The sequence below is a fragment of the Canis lupus genome, chromosome 25 (assembly GCF_003254725.2).
Source record: "Canis lupus dingo isolate Sandy chromosome 25, ASM325472v2, whole genome shotgun sequence".
Classification (NCBI taxonomy): Eukaryota; Metazoa; Chordata; class Mammalia; order Carnivora; family Canidae; genus Canis; species Canis lupus.
Window position 1 is genome coordinate 17,606,350 of NC_064267.1, and position 19,838 is coordinate 17,626,187.

Below are 19,838 nucleotides of genomic sequence, written 5' to 3' on the forward strand. Positions count from 1 at the left end.
GTTTTTGTTTGTTTGTTTGTTTTTTTAATTTATGATAGTCACACACAGAGAGAGAGACAGAGACACAGGCAGAGGGAGAAGTGGGCTCCATGCACTGGGAGCCCGATGTGGGATTCGATCCCGGGTCTCCAGGATCACGCCCTGGGCCAAAGGCAGGCGCCAAACCGCTGCGCCACCCAGGGATCCCTATCATTGTGGTTTTGATTTGCATTTCCCTACTGATTAGTTATGTTTACTTTTGTTTTAAGAATTTCCGTGAATACTCACAGGGTCACTCTTTTTTCTAGGAAAGAGATGAAGATTCTGGAGCAGTCAGGTTCTCTGAGAGGCTCCCTGAGTTCTGAAGAACAGCTGTCACTCATCAGTGGTTGTTCAAATATTCAAGCGGCAGTAGAGGGCGCTGGGCACATTCAGGTGAGTTGACCATATTGCGCCCAAATCAAATCTCTAAGGGTTTGAAGAGATGGTCTTCCAATCTCCTCGGAAGAACGGGCCGAGGGGCGTGGTTGGGGCGGGGCGGGGGGGGTGGGGGGGAGGGGGAGATGAAAAGGAGTTACAAGGTGTGGGCATCTTGTAACTGAAGGTCAGGATTATGATTTATGTGAAGCATTGTTTTAAAACATCTCTTGTATGGGCTCTCATCAAACTACTGTGATAATGTAGTCTTTCAGAGGTGTTAGAATTTTGAGCAGAAATAGGTTTTCTGGACAACTAACACTTTTATTTTCCTATTGAATGAGAGATTATATTCTTGTTCTCATGTATAATTGAGTAAAAGCTGAAAAGAAATCATCTGAAATAAACCCTTTCTTGTAACATTTGCATTTAGCTTTTCCCACAACTTTACTTAAAGAAAAGAACTGCTTGAGGCGCTGTTTGCACAGCAGAGAAAGTTCCAGGCATGTCTCTTTGGGGCTGTGCCTGCAGTTTGGTGCCTGTCCAGTCAGGACTCATCCCTTCTGGAGCTCCTGTGTCTATAGACAGATACTGCCCCTGTTTAAGAACCTGATCGTATAAATTTGTGTTTTAAAAATGTTACACTTAGTGCCATAAAGTTTAAGTGGATTTACTTAAAACTAAAAGAAACATCACTTCCGATACACCTCCTTGATATTTTGTGTGGTGAGGCTTGCACATTTCTATTTATTCAGTGTCGCACATTTCATGTTTCTGTGATGACATTCTAGCTGAGAATTTGGGAGCAAACCAAAAAGACTGTGTTTTAGGTCAGCTGCTGCTCTGAGATTGAGGTCAAATACAGTTAATCTAGATTCTCCATTTTTGTAGCTCTAAAATTTCTCTAGTTCATTAACAAATGAGTGTCAAACAGAACATAAGAAGAGGACAGTTTGTCAATTCCATATCTCTTTTGAGTATTTTCACCTCAATCTCTCATTTGGTTGGATAAAACTGGGAGTCTTAGGAGGGATCAGAGGGCTCCTTTACGGAGCTTTCCAATACTGGCTCTTTTCACCCTTGCTGTGGTGCTTGGTGCTGTAAGGAGGGACTTGCTTTTACAGGAGCACAGAAGCCTTTCAGCCTTTGTAGTGTGGGCTCAGCAGAGAAAGTTCTTCATGTGCGTTTTGTTTCTAAGGAAAGTGTATGCTTCTTATGCTGATCCTGCTGGAGGAGGAAAAACAATTTAGATTTTGTGATTCTTGACATGAGCAAGGACCTCTGGGAGCTTCCTGCCTGGAAGTGGTGGTTGAGGACACAGACTTTAAGTCAAATGGGCTTTGCACTGAGTAGCTGTGTGCCCTTGTGTGTTTCTTTCTTTTTTTTTTTTTCCTTGTGTGTTTCTTAACTGTTAAGCCCTACTTCCTCATCTGTACAATAGACACAGTACCCAGTGTAATGGGGGATTGTGAAGAGAACCATCTGTGCTCATATCTAAGGTCACCCCCATAGAAGGCAGACCTCCATTTTTCCAATGAGAGGATTAAAAAATTCTTTTGGGGGTCAATTTTATATATAATATTTACATGAGACATAAAATATTATAATTACATATATGATGTGATCTGAAATAGGAATATGTAACACATTACCAAAATATTTCTACTTTCTCATTTCATAAAACATTTATTTTTAAAATTTTTTTAAAGATTTTATTTCTTTTTTTTTTAAGATTTTATTTATTTATTCATGAGAGACAGAGAGAGGTAGAGACACAGGCAGAGGGAGAAGCAGGCTCCATGCAGGGAGCCCGACGTGGGACTTGATCCCAGGACCCCAGGATCACACCCTGGGCCGAAGGCAGGCATTAAACCTCTGAGCCACCCAGGGATCCCAAAAGATTTTATTTCTATATTTGACAGAGAGAGAGAGAGAGAGAGAGAGAGAGCATGAGAAGGGAGAGGGGCAGAGGGAGAGGGACAAGCAGACTCCCTGCTGGGTGCAGAGCCAGATAGGGCCATGTGACCCAACATAGGGCTTGATGTGGGACTTGATCCCAGGACCCTGATATCATGACCTGAGCTAAAGTCAGATGCTTAGCCAGCTGAGCCAGCCAGGTGCCCCCAAAAAACTTCTGTTCAAACTCTTAACAAGTGTCTCTGAGTCAGGTGTCTTTGTCTTCAGTAAAGTGATGCTTTTGAGCTGCTTTTCTGAACAGTTTTCCAGAGCACATCATTGTTGCTTTCCTAAGATGTTGCTGTGCAAAGCTTTTTAAAACCCACATATGACATGAGATTAGAAATTTATCTCCAGGGGATCCCTGAGTGGCTCAGCGGTTTGGCACCTGCCTTTGGCCCAGGGCGCAGTCCTGGAGTCCTGGGATCGAGTCCTGCATCGGGCTCCTGGCATGGAGCCTGCTTCTCCCTCCTCCTGTGTCTCTGCCTCTCTCTCTTTCTCTATGTCTATCATAAATAAATAAATAAATAAATAAATAAATAAATAAATAAATAAATAAATCTTAAAAAAAATAAATTTATCTCCAGCCTCAACTACTAATTCTCAAGTTTTGACTAAAGGTGTTTTTTTTTCTTTCTGCAGTAGTATGCTTGTGGTTCCTCCACATAACAACTGGCTATGCTACTTTTTTTGTTTTAAAGTGATCTTTACAAAGTTTACTTGCAAATTTTCTAGCACTAGCACTTGTGAAGTCATGCCCCAGGAATAATTCAAATGTCTATGTTAAATTTCTTTGTCTCCTGGTCCCATTGAAAAATAGATTTTATCAAAAGATTTCTATGCTACCATGATTGAATTAGTTCAGGAGAATGTGTCTTCCACAAACAGTGTATTATTTTTCAAGAACTGGAGAGCCTTTCATAATAGAACTTTGTAATGACTTGAATATAAAGTGAGTCTTTTATGAGATAATTTTTGGAGAATATTCTAAGTTCTAATACATGTGAAATGCTTAGCTACCACACTTGGCACATAGAAAATGCTTTAAAAAATTAAGGAATTTAATAATGTGACCTTTTGTATCTAATTTTGATAATAAATGATGAGGGGCAATATATGTGCTGTGCATAGTATTGAAAATTGCTCTTTAAGGTCTGTCTTTATTTTATAGATTGAATGTATTTATGTGGCATTTACATGTTGAGCAGCATCTATTATGCAGAACAACACTGAGTCAGGCAATATAGGGAGAGGAATATAGAAAAGACAAGTAATTTCTGAAGAACATAATCTCTTACAGGAAATAAACCTAGTAGAGTTTACATGGTCTTTTCTAGTACCACAGAGTAATGGAGAGGGGCACAGATCTGAGCTGGAGGCTTTAGGAACGTTTGATGAAGGTAGGATTTGAGCCTGCTTTGGCCTTTGACAAGTGGGATTTTGGGGAATAGGGTGGGGACTTTGTCTCAGAAGGAGATGAACAGAGAGGTGCCTGTTAGTGTGTTTTAGACAACCAGAGTAGAATCGTGAGGCCGAGTCACAGGGCCATTAGGGAGGTGGAAAAAGGCTGGAAGTGGAAGCTAAGTGGGGGAATGCTTGGAATGCCAAGCTGAAGACTTATTTAGATGAAATGAACATTTATAAAATGGTTGGAGTAATGCATGACACATAGTACTATTTAAGTGTTCTCTTAAAGAAATAAAGAGTTTGGGTTTCATTCTATATCCTGATTAGAATCCTCCAAGGAAGGTGTTCAGTAGGACAGTGAAATCAATCAGAAGGAAAGAACAGGTAAGAAAAAAATTGAGATTTCATTTTTGTCCAGTGCTTTGATTGATTTTTCCTGGGCATGTTTGCTCATTTCCTTATATGATATAGGCACATTTGATTTTCCAAATTTCACAACTAATGCATATCAATTTCACCTTATGTTTATCAAATAAACAAGTAAATAGACCCCCCCCCCCAAATCAAAACCTGCCTAACATTATGTCATGTGTTTGTTAAATTACATTAGGTTTCTAACAATCTAAGAATGGAACTGGAGGGTATTATGCTGAGTGAAGTAAGTCAGTTGGAGAAGGACAAACATTATATGTTCTCATTCATTTGGGGAATATAAATAATAGTGAAAGGGAATATAAGGGAAGGGAGAAGAAATGTGTGGGAAATATCAGAAAGGGAGACAGAACGTAAAGACTGCTAACTCTGGGAAACGAACTAGGGGTGGTAGAAGGGGAGGAGGGCGGGGGGTGGGAGTGAATGGGTGATGGGCACTGGGGGTTATTCTGTATGTTGGTAAATTGAACACCAATAAAAAAATAAAAAATAAAAAAATCTTTAAAATATATATTAACATCTCAAAAAAAAGTGCTAAAAATATATTTTGAAGAATAAAGAGTGAAGAAAGTTTAGGAAAATCATGTATAGGTCCATTATTCCAAAAATGTCTTCACATTTTGGTATATTTGTATTTCTTTTCATTTCTCCTATTTCTTCCCTTTCTCTAACATACGTGATGTTATACTGTAAATAGAGTTTTATATCATGATTTTTGTTTAAAACTTAGAGCCCTTCTTGCTGTGTGATTTGCCCAAGATTCTATCAGACAGAAGTAAAATTTTTGTATTTAAAATAATTGTTATGTTTATTGGGTGATATCTAACCTGAAAGAACCTTCCATCTAAGAATATCATTAAAGGTGATCTGTCTTTACCAGGTGTCTGTCAGGTGTCTACCCTTTACCATCTGTCAGGTGTCTACCCTTTACCAGGCCTCATGGTCTTGCCTTAGCTTAATGCCTATAGACTTCTTTCTAACTGTACCCATGTCAGTTCTTATAATCCTGCTTTCCAATTTATAAAAGGAAAAATTCATAATGTAGAAAAATTAATCTAGGCTATTTGTACATTTTACTTACGAAAAGAAAATTATCATTACTTTTGGGAATTGTTCTAAAGCAGAGGGCAGAATTTGTGAAATAATAGGTAAGCAAAACCACATTGCTTGGCACACAGTTGTTCAACTACAAAAAGTCCTACTGTAGGATTTATTAAGTCCCCAAGGGTCAAAGCCCCAGAAATGTGAGTGTAACTGTCTCTGTGGTAGATTTGTCTACTACTCAAGCCCCAGAGGGTGGGGGCATGGATCGGAAAGTTCCTTAATTGTGTGCTGAAATGTGGGAGCATATAAGAATGAAACCTGAATTTCTAGAACTTAGCACAATTTGGAAATCAAATCTTGCCTAGCAAGAAAATCCACCATGCTGGAAAAATAAGTTTATTTTGAAAACCCTGTCTAAAGCTTTGACTAACTCTGAAAGAGCATTAAGGCTCATTAGCTGTGGTACAGAAACTTTATCTGATCTCTGGAACTTAAGACGAGATTGAAGTAGGTGGTAGGGGCCATGGGAATGGCTTATAGAATTAGGGAGTTTAAATGGATTTTCCTTATACAAAATCAAGGACAACTGCTGCAATCTGGAAGTAAAAATTAAATCATCTATGTGGATAAGCAGAATTTGTATCTGAACTTTTACCTTTAAAATTTAGAGGACACTAATCATTTTGATGAGGACTTGCAGACTGTCAGTAATTACAAAGTGCAGTATTCATAAACACTGACACCACTTTTAACTTTATGTTCTCTTAAAGGATGGAAGCTTGTTGGACCTTTGGTCTTGGCTCACTGAGCCTCAGAATAATCCTCTCAGTAGGAATGGTGTAGGTGTGGGGTGCTCGTGTAGTGAAGGGCATGTGGGGCAGCCAACACTGAGAATGTACAGGAGTGTACCTGAAAACTTGAATTTCATTTCCCTGTTCTGTGCATTTTTTTTAAAGAAAAATTTGTGAACTCAGGTATACTGAGGTATGACTTACATGTAATAAAATTCACCAGCTTTAACGTGATCAGTTCTATGTATTTTGACAAATGCATATAACCAAGTAGACACCAGCATGTTCAATCTTGAGAACGTCTCCATTAGTGCATAGAATATTCTTCTTCCCCTTGTGTCCAGTCTTCCCTTGCCTTCCCCATGCTCTAGCAAACAGGCATCTGTTTTTTTGTTCCTACAGTTTTGCCTTTTCCTAATATTCCATATATTTCCTAATTTCCCTTATGACCTCCACTTTCACTCATGGATTAATGAAAAGTGGGTTGTTTAACATACAAATCTGGGGAGTTTTCCAGATATCTTTCTGTTATTAATTTCTAGTCTAACTCCATTATGATCCCAAAACATACTTTACAATATTTCATCTCCTTTTATTTATTGAGATGTGTTAATGGTCTCTTTTGGTGAAGTTGAAAAAAATGTCTGTTCCTTTGCTGGGTGAACTCTTTCAATTAGGTCAAGTTGCTTGATAGTGTTATTCATGTCTTTTCCACCCTAATGAATTTTCCCTCCACTTATTCTATCATTGAGAGAAAAGTGTTGAAGTCTTCACTCTAATATGGATTTTTTCTCAATTAATTCAAACCAGGCATATAGTTGAGTCTCGCCTTTTTATCACATCTCACAGACTGTCTTTTAATTAGCATGTTTAGTCCATTAAATTTAATGTAATTATTGATGCAAGTGGATTAAAATCTACCTTATTGTTTTCCATTTGTTCCATTTGATTTTTTTACAAGTTTTTAAATTCCAGTTAGTTAACGTATAGTGTAGTATTAGTTTCAGGTGTACAATATAGTGATTAAGTACTTCCATACATCATCTGGTGCTCATCACAACAGGTGTTTTCCTTACTTCCCATCACCTGTTTCACCCATCCTCCTCCTCCCTCCCCTCTGGTTAACTATCAGTTGTTTTCTATAGTTAAGAGTCTCTTTCTTGGTCTGCCTCTCTGTCTTTTTATCCTTTGCTAATTTGCTTTGTTTCTTAAATTCAACATATGAGTGAAATCATATGACATTTGTTTTTCTCTGACTTATTTGGCTTTGCATAATATTCTTTAACTCCATCCATGTCATTGTAAATGGCAAGATTTAATTCTTTTTTATGACTAGCATTCCATTGTATATATAAAATACATCTTCTCTATCCATTTATCAATTGATGGATACTTGGGCTTTTTACATAATTGGCTATTATAAATAATGCTTCTATAAACATCATGATACATGTATCCCATCAAGTTAGTATTTTTGTATCTTTTGGGTAAATACCTAGTAGTGCAACTGCTGGGTCATAGAGTAGCTCTGTTTTTAAGTTTTTGAGGAACCTCCATACTGTCTTCCATAGTGGCTGCCCCAGTTTGCATTCCCACCGACCTTGTAAGAGGTTCCTCTTTCTCTGCATCCTCACAAATACCTGTTGTTGCCTAACTTGTTAATTTTAGTCATTCTGACTGGTGTGAGGTGGTATCTCATTGTAGCTTTGATTTGTATTTCCCTGATGATCAGTGATGTTGGCATCTTTTCATGTGTCTGTTGATCATTTTAATGTCTTCTTTGGAAAAATGTCTATTCATATCTTCTGCCCATTTTTAAAATTGGATTATTTGTTTTTTGACTGTTTTCTGAGTTCTTTATATACTTTGGATCCATATTTGGATCTATATTTGGATTTATATTTTTGGATACTAACCCTTTATCATATGTGTCATTTGCAAATATCTTTTCCCAAAGCTAAAAACAACCTGATTGTTCCCTTTGCTGTGCACAAATTTTTATTGTGATGTAGTCCCCAAGGTCTTTTATATTTATTTATTTATTATTTTTTTATTTACGACAGACACAGAGAGAGAGAAGCAGAGACACAGACAGAGGGAGAAGCAGGCTCGGTGCAGGGAACCTGACATGGGACTCTATCCCCGTCTCCAGGATCACGCTACCCCCCCCCCCCCCCGGGAGAGGGGGTGGAAAGCGGCGCTAAACCGCAGGGCCACTGGGGCTGCCCCCCAAGGTCTTTTTAAATTTTTTAAATTTATTTATTCATGAGAGACACAGAGAGAGGCAGAGGCATAGACAGAGGGAGAAGCGGGCTCCTTGCAGAGAGCCCGATGTGGGACTCGATTCCTGGATCCTGGATTACGCCCTGAGCCGAAGGCAGATGCTCAGCCGCTGAACCACCCAGGCTCCCCCCGCCAAAGTCTATTTTTGCTTTAGTTTCCCTAGAAACAAATGACATATCTAAAAAAAGTTACTGTGGCCAATGTCAGAGAAATCACTGCCTGTGCTTTCTTCAAGGACTATTATGGTTTCAGGTCCTACATTTAGGTCTTTAGTCCATTTTGAGAGTTATTTTTGTGTATGGTGAAAGATAATGGTCCAATTTCATTCTTTTGCATGTGCTGTCCAGTTTTCCCAACATCATTTATTGACGAGAGTCTTTTTCCAGTTGGATATTCTTTCCTGCTTTGTTGAAGATTAACTGGCTATATAATCGTGGATTCATTTTCTATTCTGTTCCACTGATCTGTGTCTACTTTTGTGCCAGTACCATACTGTTTTGATTATGACAGCTCTGTAATATGACTTGAAGTCTGGAATTGGGATGCCTCTAAGTTTGCTTTTCTTTTTCAAGATTGCTTTGGATTTTTGGGGTCTCATAGTTCTATACAAATTGTAGAATTATTTGTTCTAGTTCTGTGAAAAATGTTGTTGGTGTTTTGATAGGGATTGCATTAAATGTGTAGATTGCTTTGGGTAGTATAGAAATTCTAACAATGTTTGTTTTTCTCATCCATGAGCATGGAATGCCTTTCCATTTCTTTGTGTTGTTTTCAATTTTTTTCATCAGTGTTTTATAGTTTTCAGAGTACAGGTCTTTCACCTCTTTGGTTAGGTTCATTCCTGTGTATCTTATTATTTTTGGTACAGCTGGAAATGGGACTGATTCCTTAATTTTTCTTTCTGCTGTTTCATTATTGGCATATAGAAACACAGCAGATATCTGTACATTGATTTTCTATACTGTGCCTTTACTGAATTCGTTTATCAGTCTTAACAGTTAAAAAAATTTTTTAAAAAAATGTATTTATTTATTCATGAGAGATAGAAAGAGAGAGAGAGAGAGAGAGGCAGAAACATAGGCAGAGGGAGAAGCAGGCTCTATGCAGGGAGCCTAACGTGGGACTTGATCTTGGGATTCCATGATCATGCCCTGGGCTGAAGGCAGGTGCTAAAGCACTGAGCCACCCAGATGTCCCAAGTTTTAACAGTTTTTTTTGACAGTTTTTGGGTTTTCTATATAGAGTATCATCTGCAAATAGTGAAAGTTTTACTTCTTTCTTGCCGATTTGCATGCCTTTTATTTCTTTTTGTTGTCTGATTGCTATGGCTAGGACTTTCAGTACTATGTTGAATAAAAGTGATGAGAGTGGACATCCCTGTCTTGACTATAGATGAAAGGCTCTCAGTTTTTCCCCATTTAAGACGTTGTTAGCTGTGGGTTTTGATATGTGGCCTTTATTATATTGAGATATGTTCCCTCTAAATCTGCTTTGTTGAGGGTTTTTTATCATGAATGGATGTTATACTTTGTCAAATGCTTTTTCTGCATCTATTGAAATGATCATATGGTTCTTGTCCTTTCTCTTATTAATGTGACCTATTTCGTTGGTTGATTTGTGAATATTGAGCCACAGTTGCAACCCAGGAATAAATCCCACTTGATTATGGTGAAGGATTTTTTTTTTTTTTTAATAGACATGGAGCCAAATGCAGGGCCTGAACTCATGACCTGAGCTGAGATCAAGAGTTGGATGCTCATCCGACTGAGCCACCCAGGCAACCCATGAATGATTTTTTTCATGTATTGTTGGATTCAGTTTGCTGGTATTTTGTTGAGGGTTTTTGCATCTATGTTCTTCAGAGATATTGGCTTATAGTTCTCTTTTTTAGTGGTGTCTTTATCTGGTTTTCGTATCAGGGTAATTAATGCTGGCTTCACAGAACGAATTTGGAAGTTTTCTTCTATTTTTTGAATAGTTTGAGAACAATAGGTATTAACTGTTCTTTAAATGTTGGCTAGAGTTTACCTCTGAAGCCATCTGGCCCCGGAGTTTTGTTTATTGGGATTTTTTTGATTACTGACTCAATTTCTTTGCTGATTGTTCAGATTTTCTATTTTTCCTTGTTTGAGTTTTGGTAATTTATATTCTTCTAGGAATTTATCCATTTCTTCTAGGTTGTTCAATTTGTTGACATACAGTTTTTTGTAATAATCTCTTATAGTTGCTTATATTTCTGTGATGTTGGTTATTTCTCCTGTCTCTTTTGGGTCCTTTCTTTTTTCTTTTTGATAAGCCTGGCTAGAGGTTTGCTGGTTTCATTGTGTTTTTTTTTTTTTTTTTAAAGAACCACCTCCTGGTTTTATTGATCTGTTCTATTGATTTTTTAATAGAACAGATTATTTTATCATAAATGATATAGTTATCATTTATGTCTGCTCTGATCTGTATTATTTCCTTCCTTCTGTTGGGTTTTGGTTTTGTTTGTTGTTCTTTTTCTAGCTCCTTTAGGTCTAAGATTAGATTGAAATTTTTCTTGCTTCTTGAGGTAGGCCTTTATTGCTATATACTTCTTAGAACTGCTTTTGCTGCATCCCAGAGGTTTTGAATCCTCATGTTTTCATTTTCATTTGTTTCCATGTCCTTTTTAACTTCTTTTATTTCTTGGTTGACCCATTCATTGTTTAGTAGCATGTTATTTAACCTTCATGTATTTGTGGTCTTTCCAGAGTTTTTCTTGTGGTTGACTTCTAGTTTCAAAGTGTTGTGGTCAGAAAAGGGCATTGGCCATGGCTGACAAGAGACATACTGAACATCGCCAACTTTGACTCCACTTTCCTCTTCTACTTCTCTGCGAACAGCATCTTCTATTGTCTCCCCTAATCAAATGGGGCAAAAGAACAAGTAGCTGATGAACATGCCTTGGACATTTTGTGCTCCGAATAGTTCAAACATTTGGAAATCACTTTGGACAGAAACCCAATTCGAAGAATCAGAAAGCACAAGCCTAAAACTAGACTGGAATCCAAAAAAAACATTTCTTAAAGTATATGACCAAGTACATAATCAAAATGCCAGAAAACTTTTCTTGAGGGTCCAAATTTTTCGGCTACAGTGTAAAAATGGTAATTTTTAAAAAATATTTTTAAATACCAGATGGAATACAAATGTCATTATCCTTGGAGGATCAGGGGTTATTTTTTCCCAAGGTCTCTTTGTCTAAATCTGACAGCTTAAATTAGAACCTAACGTCACAGGTGCAAAAACAAAACAAGATCACAAGTCCAATTTTCCAGAGAGCTTTCCCATCAATCACGCCCCTCCCCCAATTTCATGAGTACGTAAAACAAAGAGACCTTGAGGATGGTAGAGAGTGAGTTTGGGGAGAGTTGAGCGAAATTGGAAAAATCTGTTACTTCCTGATATTAGAACTTGATTAAAGCAATCTTGTTATTACAGAGTTAAAGCTAAGAGTAGCATTCTAGAACAGTATGGCTTCAGTCTTTTTGAATTGGTTGAGGCCTGTTTTGTGGCCCAATATGTGATCTATTCTGGAGAATATTCCATGTGCACTTGAAAAGAATGTGTATTCTGATGTTTTAGGATGGAATGTTCTGAATATATCTGTTAAATCTAAATGTTTCACTCAAAGCCATTGTTTCCTTGTTGATTTCCTGTTTAGATGATCTGTCCATTGATGTATGTGGGACATTACAGTCCCCTACTATTATTATATATTCGTTCCTTTATGCTTGTTATTAACTATTTATGTATTTGGGTGCTCCCATGTTGGGTGAAAAATATTTGCAAGTGTTTTATCTTCTTGTCCCCTTTATTATTATATAGTGCCCTTCTTTATCTCTTGTTACAAACTTTGTTTTAAAGTCTAGTTTTCTGATATAAATATGCTACTCAGGTTTTCTTTTGACATCCTTTTGCACGATAAATATTTCTTCATCTGCTCACTTTCAATCTGCAGTTATATAACCTCTTCTGCATATAGCAGTCTATATTAAATTGATGGTTGTTTAAGTTTGAACCCATTCTTCTTGTCCTCTTCATGTTTTAGGTATATGTTGTTATGTTTTACATCTTTTTATTTTGTGAGTTTCTTGACTGGTTTCTTACAGAAACATTCATTTTTACTGCTTTCGTGTTTCCTACCTTTATACTATCACTTTTGGTCTCTCTTTTCCACTCTCTGAGTCCCCCTTAGTATTTCTTGCAGGGCTGGTTTAATGGTCATGAATACTTTAATTTGTGTTTATCTGTGAAATCTATTTATCCTTCTATTTTGAATCTTAGCCTAGTTGGATAGAGTATTCTTGGTTGCAGATTTTCTCATTCAGCACTTTGAATATATCATGCTAGTCCTTTCTGGCTTGGAGAGTCCCTGAAAAATCTGCTTATGGGTTTTCCCTTACAAGTAACTATCTTATTTTGTCTTATACCTTTTAAGATTTGTTTCCTTATCACTATATTTTGCCAGTTTAATTATAATGTCTTGGTGTGGATCTGCTTTTGCTGATTTTATTGGAGTTTTCTGTCCCTCCTGCATCTGGATATCTGCTTCCTTCCCTAGATTAGGGAAGTTTTCAGCTATTATTTCTTCATATAAGATTTCTGCTCCCTTTTCTCTCTCTTCTTCTTCTTCTTCTGGAATTCCTATAATACAAATGTTACTACATTTGATGGAGTCACTGAGTTTCCTAGTCTATTCTCATTTTGCATAATTCTGTCTCTCTTTTGTTCAACTTCATTGCTTTCCATTACTTTTTTTAAATTTTTTTTATTTTTTATTGGTGTTCAATTTACTAACATACAGAATAACCCCCAGTGCCCGTCACCCATTCACTCCCACCCCCCGCCCTCCTCCCCTTCTACCACCCCTAGTTCGTTTCCCAGAGTTAGCAGTCTTTACGTTCTGTCTCCCTTTCTGATATTTCCCACACATTTCTTCTCCCTTCCCCTATATTCCCTTTCACTATTATTTATATTCCCCAAATGAATGAGAACATATAATGTTTGTCCTTCTCCGACTGACTTACTTCACTCAGCATAATACCCTCCAGTTCCATCCACGTTGAAGCAAATGGTGGGTATTTGTCATTTCTAATAGCTGAGTAATATTCCATTGTATACATAAACCACATCTTCTTTATCCATTCATCTTTCGTTGGACACCGAGGCTCCTTCCACAGTTTGGCTATCGTAGCCATTGCTGCTATAAACATCGGGGTGCAGGTGTCCCGGCATTTCATTGCATTTGTATCTTTGGGGTAAATCCCCAACAGTGCAATTGCTGGGTCGTAGGGCAGGTATATTTTTAATTCTTTGAGGAACCTCCACACAGTTTTCCAGAGTGGCTGCACCAGTTCACATTCCCACCAACAGTGTAAGAGGGTTCCCTTTTCTCCGCATCCCCTCCAACATTTGTTGTTTCCTGCCTTGTTAATTTTCCCCATTCTCACTGGTGTGAGGTGGTATCTCATTGTGGTTTTGATTTGTATTTCCCTGATGGCAAGTGATGCAGAGCATTTTCTCATATGCATGTTGGCCATGTCTATGTCTTCCTCTGTGAGATTTCTCTTCATGTCTTTTGCCCATTTCATGATTGGATTGTTTGTTTTTTTGGTGTTGAGTTTAATAAGTTCTTTATAGATCTTGGAAACTAGCCCTTTATCTGATATGTCATTTGCAAATATCTTCTCCCATTCTGTAGGTTGTCTTTGAGTTTTGTTGACTGTATCCTTTGCTGTGCAAAAGCTTCTTATCTTGATGAAGTCCCAATAGTTCATTTTTGCTTTTGTTTCTTTTGCCTTCGTGGATGTATCTTGCAAGAAGTTACTGTGGCTGAGTTCAAAAAGGGTGTTGCCTGTGTTCTTCTCTAGGATTTTGATGGAATCTTGTCTCATATTTAGATCTTTCATCCATTTTGAGTTTATCTTTGTGTATGGTGAAAGAGAGTGGTCTAGTTTCATTCTTCTGCATGTGGATGTCCAATTTTCCCAGCACCATTTATTGAAGAGACTGTCTTTCTTCCAATGGATAGTCTTTCCTCCTTTATCGAATATTAGTTGACCATAAAGTTCAGGGTCCACTTCTGGGTTCTCTATTCTGTTCCACTGATCTATGTGTCTGTTTTTGTGCCAGTACCACACTGTCTTGATGACCACAGCTTTGTAGTACAACCTGAAATCTGGCATTGTGATGCCCCCAGATATGGTTTTCTTTTTCAAAATTCCCCTGGCTATTCGGGGTCTTTTCTGATTCCACACAAATCTTAAAATAATTTGTTCTAACTCTCTGAAGAAAGTCCATGGTATTTTGATAGGGATTGCATTAAACGTGTATATTGCCCTGGGTAACATTGACATTTTCACAATATTAATTCTGCCAATCCATGAGCATGGAATATTTTTCCATCTCTTTGTGTCTTCCTCAATTTCTTTCAGAAGTGTTCTATAGTTTTGAGGGTATAGATCCTTTACATCTTTGGTTAGGTTTATTCCTAGGTATCTTATGCTTTTGGGTGCAATTGTAAATGGGATTGACTCCTTAATTTCTCTTTCTTCAGTCTCATTGTTAGTGTATAAAAATGCCACTGATTTCTGGGCATTGATTTTGTATCCTGCCACGCTACCGAATTGCTGTATGAGTTCTAGCAATCTTGGGGTGGAGACTTTTGGGTTTTCTATGTAGAGTATCATGTCATCGGCGAAGAGGGAGAGTTTGACTTCTTCTTTGCCAATTTGAATGCCTTTAATGTCTTTTTGTTGTCTGATTGCTGAGGCTAGGACTTCCAGTACTATGTTGAATAGCAGTGGTGAGAGGGGACATCCCTGTCTTGTTCCTGATTTTAGGGGAAAGGCTCCTAGTGCTTCCCCATTGAGAATGATATTTGCTGTGGGCTTTTCATAGATGGCTTTTAAGATGTCGAGGAATGTTCCCTCTATCCCTACACTCTGAAGAGTTTTGATCAGGAATGGATGCTGTATTTTGTCAAATGCTTTCTCTGCATCTAATGAGAGGATCATATGGTTCTTGGTTTTTCTCTTGCTGATATGATGAATCACATTGATTGTTTTACGGGTGTTGAACCAGCCTTGTGTCCCAGGGATAAATCCTACTTGGTCATGGTGAATAATTTTCTTAATGTACTGTTGGATCCTATTGGCTAGTATCTTGTTGAGAATTTTTGCATCCATGTTCATCAGGGATATTGGTCTGTAATTCTCCTTTTTGGTGGGGTCTTTGTCTGGTTTTGGAATTAAGGTGATGCTGGCCTCATAGAACGAATTTGGAAGTACTCCATCTCTTTCTATCTTTCCAAACAGCTTTAGGAGAATAGGTATGGTTTCTTCTTTAAACGTTTGATAAAATTCCCCTGGGAAGCCATCTGGCCCTGGACTCTTGTGTCTTGGGAGGTTTTTGATGACTGCTTCAATTACCTCCCTGGTTATTGGCCTGTTAAGGTTTTCTATTTCTTCCTGTTCCAGTTTTGGTAGTTTGTGGCTTTCCAGGAATGCGTCCATTTCTTCTAGATTGCCTAATTTATTGGCGTATAGCTGTTCATAATATGTTTTTAAAATCGTTTGTATTTCCTTGGTGTTGGTAGTGATCTCTCCTTTCTCATTCATGATTTCATTAATTTGAGTCTTCTCTCTCTTCTTTCTAATAAGGCTGGCTAATGGTTTATCTATCTTATTAATTCTTTCAAAGAACCAACTCCTGGTTCTGTTGATCTGTTCCACAGTTCTTCTGGTCTCGATTTCGTTGAGTTCTGCTCGAATCTTTATTAACTCCCTTCTTCTCTTGGGTGTAGGATCTATTTGCTGTTTTTTCTCTAGCTCCTTAATGTGTAAGGTTAGCTTTTGTATTTGAGTTCTTTCCAGTTTTTGTTTTTGTTTTTTTTTGTTTTTTTTTTAATTTTTTATTTATTTATGATAGTCACAGAGAGAGAGAGAGAGAGAGAGGCAGAGACACAGGCAGAGGAAGAAGCAGGCTCCATGCCGGGAGCCTGACGCGGGACTCAATCCCGGGTCTCCAGGATCGTGCCCTGGGCCAAAGGCAGGCGCCAAACCACTGTGCCACCCAGGGATCCCCTTCTTTCCAGTTTTTGAATGGATGCTTGTATTGCGATGTATTTCCCCCTTAGGACTGCTTTTGCTGCATCCCAAAGATTTTGAACAGTTGTATCTTCATTCTCATTAGTTTCCATGAATCTTTTTAATTCTTCCTTAATTTCCTGGTTGACCCTTTCATCTTTTAGCAGGATGGTCCTTAACCTCCACGTGTTTGAGGTCCTTCCAAACTTCTTGTTGTGATTTAGTTCTAATTTCAAGGCATTATGGTCTGAGAATATGCAGGGGACAATCCCAATCTTTTGGTATCGGTTCAGACCCGATTTGTGACCCAATATGTGGTCTATTCTGGAGAAAGTTCCATGTGCACTTGAGAAGAATGTGTATTCAGTTGAGTTTGGATGTAAAGTTCTGTAGATATCTGTGAAATCCATCTGGTCCAGTGTATCATTTAAAGCTCTCGTTTCTTTGGAGATGTTGTGCTTAGAAGACCTATCGAGTATAGAAAGAGCTAGAGTGAAGTCACCAAGTATAAGTGTATTATTATCTAAGTATTTCTTCACTTTGGTTAATAATTGATTTATATATTTGGCAGCTCCCACATTTGGGGCATATATATTGAGGATTGTTAAGTCCTCTTGTTGAATAGATCCTTTAAGTATGATATAGTGTCCCTCTTCATCTCTCACTACAGTCTTTGGGGTAAATTTTAGTTTATCTGATATAAGGATGGCTACCCCTGCTTTCTTTTGAGGACCATTCGAATGGTAAATGGTTCTCCAACCTTTTATTTTCAGGCTGTAGGTGTCCTTCTGTCTAAAATGAGTCTCTTGTAGACAGCAAATAGATGGGTCCTGCTTTTTTATCCAGTCTGAAACCCTGCGCCTTTTGATGGGGTCATTAAGCCCGTTCACGTTCAGAGTTACTATTGAGAGATATGAGTTTAGTGTCATCATGATATCTATTCAGTCCTTGTTTTTGTGGACTGTTCCACTGAACTTCTTAAAGGGGAATTTTAAGAGTCCCCCTTAAAATTTCTTGCAGAGCTGGTTTGGAGGTCACATATTCTTTTAGTTGCTGCCTGTCTTGGAAGCTCTTTATCTCTCCTTCCATTTTGAATGAGAGCCTTGCTGGATAAAGTATTCTTGGTTGCATGTTCTTCTCATTTAGGACCCTGAATATATCCTGCCAGCCCTTTCTGGCCTGCCAGGTCTCTGTGGAGAGGTCTGCTGTTACCCTAATACTCCTCCCCATAAAAGTCAGGGATTTCTTGTCTCTTGCTGCTTTAAGGATCTTCTCCTTATCTTTGGAATTTGCAAGCTTCACTATTAAATGTCGAGGTGTTGAACGGTTTTTATTGATTTTAGGGGGGGATCTCTATTTCCTGGATCTGAATGCCTGTTTTCCTTCCCAGATTAGGAAAGTTTTCAGCTAGAATTTGTTCAAATACATATTCTGGCCCTCTGTCCCTTTCGGCACCCTCGGGAACACCAATTAAATGTAGGTTTTTCTTCCTCAGGCTGTCGTTTATTTCCCTTAATCTATCTTCATGGTCTTTTAATTGTTTGTCTCTTTTTTCCTCAGTTTCCCTCTTTGCTATCAACTTGTCTTCTATGTCACTCACTCGTTCTTCCACCTCGTTAACCCTCGTCGTTAGGACTTCTAGTTTGGATTGCATCTCATTCAATTGATTTTTAATTTCTGCCTGATTAGCTCTAAATTCTGCAGTCATGAAGTCTCTTGAGTCCTTTATGCTTTTTTCTAGAGCCACCAGTAGCTGTATAATAGTGCTTCTGAATTGGCTTTCTGACATTGAATTGTAATCCAGATTTTGTAACTCTGTGGGAGAGAGGACTGTTTCTGATTCTTTTGAGGTGAGGTTTTCCTTCTAGTCATTTTCCTCAGTGCAGAGTGGCCAAAAGCAAGTTGTATTGGGAAAAGGAGAAAAAGAGAGGAGAGAAAGAAGGAAAGAAAAGAGAAAGAGAAAAAAAAGGAAGAAAAAAAACGAAAAAGAAAAAAAAGGGAAGAAGAGAAAGAAAAAGAAAGGAGAAAAAAAGGGGGGTGGGGGAAGGAAACAAATCAAAAAGCAAAACAAAACAAAACAGAACAAAAACAAAAACAAAAACAAAAACAAAACAAAAAAAAGAACCACGGGGGAGTATCTTCTGATTCTGTGTACTTTAAGTCCCTTGGCTTCCTCTGGAAGTTGTCAGTCAGTCTAGCTGGTCTTCTGGGGGAGGGGCCTGTTGTGCTGATTTTCAGGTGTTAGCAGTTGGGGGAGCTGCTGTGCCCCTGCCTGGTGCAGGGCTCAGTGGGGGTTGTTTACCCCGTGAGGCCGCAGGAGGAACAGCCCCAGTGGCGGGGCAGCTCTGGAAACCTGGATTCAGCCCCCGCAGGAACTCCGGAGCTCTCGGTCTGCAGGGCCTGGAGGCTCCGGGGCGGGGCCGCTGATCTGCTCAGCTGGGGCAGGAGCGTCCTTGAGGTCCTGGGCCCTCCCGGCCTCTGCCTGTCCGGGTGGACGCCGGATCCTGGGCTGTGTCCCGGCGCCCTGTGCTTCGGAGCCTGCGCTGGTGGATTCGCGCTCCCGGGCCGCGCAGCCCCCTCCGCGGAGCCGCCGCCCGAGCACCCCGAGCTGCTCCTGGAACCGCGCAGCCCCCTCCGCACGGAGCCTCTTCCTCTGCCCGAGCCCCTCCGAGCTGCTCCCGGGGCCACGCAGCCCCCTCCGCGGAGCCGCCCCCGAGCCCCTCCAGCTGCTCCGGTCCCGCCGTGCGCGCTGCAGCCCTTAGGGAGCTCGGCGCACTCCCCCGGGGCGCAGGTGTCTGTTACTGTCCCAGGGAGCCCGAGGGCATCCCCGCCCTCCTGGGTCCTGCTCCAGCTCCCTGCGAGCCCCTTTCCGCCCGGGAAGGTCGGTGCAGCTCCTGCGTCTCCGGGACGGGGCTCTCCTGTCCTGGGGACACTCGCCCCGGCCTCAGCCCGGCTCCTCTCGGGCCCCTCCCCCTTGGGGGCCTTTTGTGTCTTTATTTCTTTTTTCCCGTCTTCCTACCTTGATAGAAGCGCGAACTCTTCTCACTGTTGCATTCCAGGTGTTCTCTCTTTAATTCTCAGGCCGAATTCATAGATTTTCAGGATGATTGGAAGGTTTTCTAGGTAATTTGGTCGAGACAGGTGATTTGGGGACCCTACTCTTCCGCCATCTTGCCCCTCCTCCCCATTACTTTGTTTTATAGGGCATTAATTCATTCCTCTGCTTCTTCCAGTCTGCTATTTATTGCATCAAGCATATTTCTAATCTCATTTATTGCAGTCTTCATCTCTGAATTATCTTAACTTTTATTATTTATCTTATATTATTTCTTAACTCTTCTATCTCTGTAAAAAGGTCTCACTATTGTCTTTTTTTTTCTCAAGTCCAGTGAGTATCCTTATGATCAGTGCTTTAAATTCT

The 19,838-nt window shown here is 39.3% G+C and overlaps 1 protein-coding gene across 1 annotated transcript in view; it reads left to right on the top strand.

Moving 5' to 3' along the window:
* The window catches only part of CRYL1 (crystallin lambda 1), a 146,253-nt gene that overhangs the window by 30,170 nt on the left and 96,245 nt on the right, over positions 1–19,838 (top strand). Inside the window, exon 3 of the mRNA XM_025462760.3 lies at positions 288–414. Within this exon, the coding sequence (XP_025318545.1) occupies positions 288–414 (127 nt within the window). The remainder of the gene's footprint in view (positions 1–287; positions 415–19,838) is intronic.